Below are 4,607 nucleotides of genomic sequence, written 5' to 3'. Positions count from 1 at the left end.
AGGGAGGAACAGTATGAGGAGAAGAGAAGTAAGTCAAATATGGTAGAGGATAACCAAGTAAATATTGTACTTCACTTAAAAATAATACAAATATGTAAATGATTCTGAAAAAGTAATGGAAAAACAACATGAAAAGTTAATGAAGGGAGAGGTAGGAAATGCAACTCCTAACACAGTGGGAATTCCAGTTAGCAAGTCCTCAAAGTAATTGTCTATATACATGTACCTAAATTCAGTCTGAGAGTGCTGGTAGGATTCCAGAAAGTCCTTGTGCTGAAGACAAGGAATGAAACTGTGACAGTATTTTGGTACAGCCCAGAAGAACAGTTTGGGGGGGTAAGTTTCCCAGCCATGCTGCTTTCAGTTGGTTCCTACTGCAGAGCGGTCTTGGAGCACGTGGGCTGGAGCTGGGTGGGGTGAGACCAGGGCTGCATCCTTGGACACAATGTATGCTGCTCATGAGCATCCACTCCATAGGATCAGACTCAAGCTATTCTGGAACAAAACCTCCTAAATGAAGGTAATGTGGATTTTATGTTCCGAGCAGCAACTATTCTTCTCTCCAGATTTGCTTCTGTTGTGCTATCCTATTTTCTAATGTAGATACAGCCTAAAATGTCTTTTTTCTGGTGAAAAGAAGCTTATTTGTAAAACCTATTTTCTGAGTCCCTCTTTCAGCTTCCTCATTTCTACCCAAGTATGATGATTACAACTAAAAGTAGATGGAATACAGAAAAAGTGAAAGCTATTCTGAATAGCCCATTGATATCTGAAAGAAAATAATGTTGTTCTTGGGAGGGGGAGAGAGGGATGTCTACAAGGAAGATTCAGTTCTCTGAGTTTTAGTGATGATGATCTACTGATCATCCTTTGGGGGACATTTCATCAGATAAAACCAGCACCTAGGAAGTCAGAAGTTTTGATTTCAATTTTTTTAAAAAAGCTTTGGCCTAAGCATGGAAAAATAAAACAGAACTCAGTTCCAAACACTAAGTATAGCCACCCATTTGACTTATAAGGACAGAGAGGATACCCAGAAAAAAGATGTCACAATGTATAGTATTGCAATTATATATTGTCTATATAGTCTGCCTAGACAATAAGACTGATTTATGAAATGAAGACAGCTTTCTAATAGTAAAGCTATAATTGTTATATTACTATGAGATTAGTCTGATGATGTGTGATGTAAGTTTATACATTAATTAAAAACTATGTAGAGGTTTATGTCATATTTTTATGACTATATATCAATTTATTTTGCCTTTCTAGGCTTTAACCAGGTCTTCATTTGGCCGTAAGTATCAGATATATATTTATATTCACACATAAGGTCTGTTTTAAGTAGAGATAACATGACAGAATATGTAAAGGTTCTTTCTGAATATTGTAGATGACAGGTCTATTGTTAAAAACCCCAGTGTTGAATGAAGAAATTTGAGGATAATTACCATGTTGTACATAATTATGCACACAATCATGTTGTATTATTCCTGCTACTGAAGATTAGATCTGTAGCTGTGTTTTTTGTTTCTGCTCTTTATGTCTTCAGTGATTATTGTGTTAAAAAAAAATTTGTCTGGGGCAAGTGTGCATCTTTGTCAATAGGAAGCAACTGCCAGAGCCACTGCCAGTTCTTTCTGCAGTGATGACATTATTTTAATAAATCTAAACTGTTAGTGAAGGTTGAACACCAACAGTACAAAGGGTTTTTGTTCATGTATTGACCCACTAGGAATAATTGTATTAGTATATTATCAAAAAGTAGTAAACTTACCTTGACTTTTTACATTGAATGGTAGAAAGTGTGGCCCCTTGATGCTGGATTGTTTCTGGTATCGCTCAGAAAAATATCCATCACTACCGTGGACAATATTCAGACAAAACAGCAGCAGTAAGGATATTTGTAAATGCATGTTTCCAAATCCGTTCTGTGTTAGAAAGAGGAGAAAAAGTTTGTTATAAAGAAAAGCTGTTCAGTTCTGTTTCTTGTGCATGAGTAAATGAGTTTTCTTGAAATATTGGTATGGAAAGTAACATTATTTTGTGCCTGCTTCCTCCTACTTTCACTAGTAGTGAAAAATCCTCTAACAAAAAGGAAATCATTATTGCTATCACTTTGAATGATAAAGCTCTTGTATAGATAGCTTAGAGGCAATAGTCTCACTTTTAGGAAAACAATAATTTTAAATGGATGCCAGCCTATTTAAAACCACTGTCTTCAGAAACAGTGATTATTTTCCTAGTTACACTAGGGCTCCAGAAGTAAGTTCAGGCATGGCCTGTATCAAAACCCCTGAAATGAAGAAAAGTTTTCAGTGGAAATACGTAGATATTTTGCCATGACCTTATATGCCTCTGTCTAATGCTATAGCAAATGAAGCATGAAGTCCTGGCTCCTTCAGCGTCAGTGGCAAAAATCTCACATTGCCTTGCTTGAAACCAGGCTTTTATCTGTAGCCTTTCAGATAGCCCCAGTGGCAGTAAGGATGCTGTCACTGGCCCTTAAATATCAACCCCCTTCCCTCCCCCAACCAGAAAATATGTATCCTGTAGAAGTTGCCTTCAAAACCAAATACAGAATGAAATGAAATCGTAACATACCAGAATGTTGTGGAGCTCCAATGGAGAGTAGTAGAGCAGTGAATCCTCCTCTATTGAGGAGTTCTTCTGCCACTGGTGAGTGAGCAGAAGCTGATGATTTCAAGTGTCACCCTTGAGTATTTATATGATTTTCCTCCTAGCTGGGTGCCTGCTAGGCATAAGCTCCTCCCCCAAAATCAGTAAGCAGTAATTATCTGTGTGTATATGTGTGTTTTTTAGGGGTGGGGGAAGCTATTTTGGGCAGTCATCCTAGATCCTGTTAAGTGATTTTTTTTTTATTTGGTGTTCTTCTTCCTTTGGATTTCTTATTGTTGATGAAATTGTGTTGCTCATAGTTAATATTTTCTAAAATTTCACAGCCTCTCTGTTTTTAGAACTGACAAAGGTAACATTGGAAAAAATCATGAACTTGTAAGGTTGGTAATCCTAAGTGCTTCATTTAGATTTCACTGTAAATATTGTAAGGAAAGATGTATACATTTTGAACTTTGAGCTGTTACTTTCAGGAGTAACCCCACTAAAATTTATAGATCCTACTTATTTAAGTAATTGTTCTTTGGGATGGAGAACTTAACAGTCAATTAAGATGTTAACAAGAGAGTTGTGTGAGAACCTGCAGCATACTTTTAAGCAGTTATTGTTTTAGGAGATTGTTATCTTCATATTATACTTCTAGACTTCTGTTTTGTTGCTGGAGGTACAGTATTACACATATGATGTATTCTGCAAGTAATGTTTCTGGTTAATGAATTCTTGAAATGCAAGCTTACCTTACACAATGAGAACTTCATTGTGCCTGGTTCTAACAAATGTATTGAAATCCATACTGCTTAAATTTACAAGTGTTATACAGGCTGATGCTTGGGGCTGGTAGAGTTGTTTTTTTTCTTTTCTGCATTCAGCAACTAACTTTAAGTCGAATGCAGTTATTGCTGTATTTTTACCAGATACAGGTTTTTCCTATTAAATGGTTTCAGTTTAGTAAATTCAAACTGCTGCTGTTTTACTGTTGATGGATCAAACTTGATTGCAGCTTATATCTCTTAATTTTTCTTCAGATTATAAACTGGTTTTAGTAGTTAAAGTTTGTTAAACTAATCTTGCCTAACAGACTGTATCCACACATTGTGACTTCTTTTTTTGAATAAATAATGGAATCTTACAGTGTTTCAGCATCACTTTGATTAGTGTTCAGTCCTAAATAGGAAGTAATCTTCAGTCCTTGAATTGTTTGTGGCTCTGAAACATTTAAGATTGAAGAGCAAAATAAGAAAGAACAAACAAATATTTATCATTTAGGATGAAACTGTAAAACTAAATATGTAGTGCACTTTTATCAAACATTCTCAGAAAAAATACCTACATATAAATTATGTGTGTGTTAACTCCTTTGCCAATTGCAGACTTCTTTGACATTGTTATGTGGTATTCAGTCTTGTACAAGTTAGATTTTTGGATGTGTCTGAAATTATTTGTTTTCCTTACACCAAAAATTAGTGGAAAAACAAAGATAAGTAGTATCTGTGGTGTTACTAAAGGAAGCTGAGCATGTGCTACAAGTTACTGTTGTGGTAAAGTGAGCATATATGTATTTTTTAAGTTAATTTATGCCATTTGTGGAAGCTGTCTGGGGAGCCTTTTGGTGAGGTACAAGCAATATCTATGCAGAAGAACATGTGTGCACCCATATTCTAATACCAATTGTAGAAATACTGTAATCGGGCAAGGGTGCTAGCGTGTTATATTATAGGAATAACTTGTGTTACTGGGAGTTTTCATGCATGGTAGGTACAGAAGGGACACGTGTTACCGTTCCAACCAAAAGATTGAGTTGGTGGCCCTGAACCATGTGGCTATCCTATGGAATGACAGGTTAACGTGGGCTGAATTTTACCTGCTTTGTGTCTTTGTTTAATTCCCCAGTCTTCAAGTAACAACTTTTTTGGCTTTTATGTGTTATGGCAAATATCCTAGAACACAAGTTACTGGACTGAATGAGACCA

At 35.9% G+C, this 4,607-nt stretch overlaps 1 protein-coding gene across 1 annotated transcript in view; it reads right to left on the bottom strand.

Moving 5' to 3' along the window:
- The window catches only part of COL10A1 (collagen, type X, alpha 1), a 7,711-nt gene extending 5,795 nt beyond the window's left edge, over positions 1-1,916 (bottom strand). The window contains exon 1 of the mRNA XM_010293909.1: positions 1,778-1,916. Within this exon, the coding sequence (XP_010292211.1) occupies positions 1,778-1,916 (139 nt within the window). The remainder of the gene's footprint in view (positions 1-1,777) is intronic.
- Between the last annotated feature and the right edge of the window lie 2,691 nt (positions 1,917-4,607).

This window comes from Phaethon lepturus, unplaced genomic scaffold (genome assembly GCF_000687285.1).
Source record: "Phaethon lepturus isolate BGI_N335 unplaced genomic scaffold, ASM68728v1 scaffold9079, whole genome shotgun sequence".
In the NCBI taxonomy this organism is placed as follows: Eukaryota; Metazoa; Chordata; class Aves; order Phaethontiformes; family Phaethontidae; genus Phaethon; species Phaethon lepturus.
The sequence above is the reverse complement of the archived record's forward strand: the minus strand, read 5'-3'. Positions and strand labels throughout refer to the sequence as shown.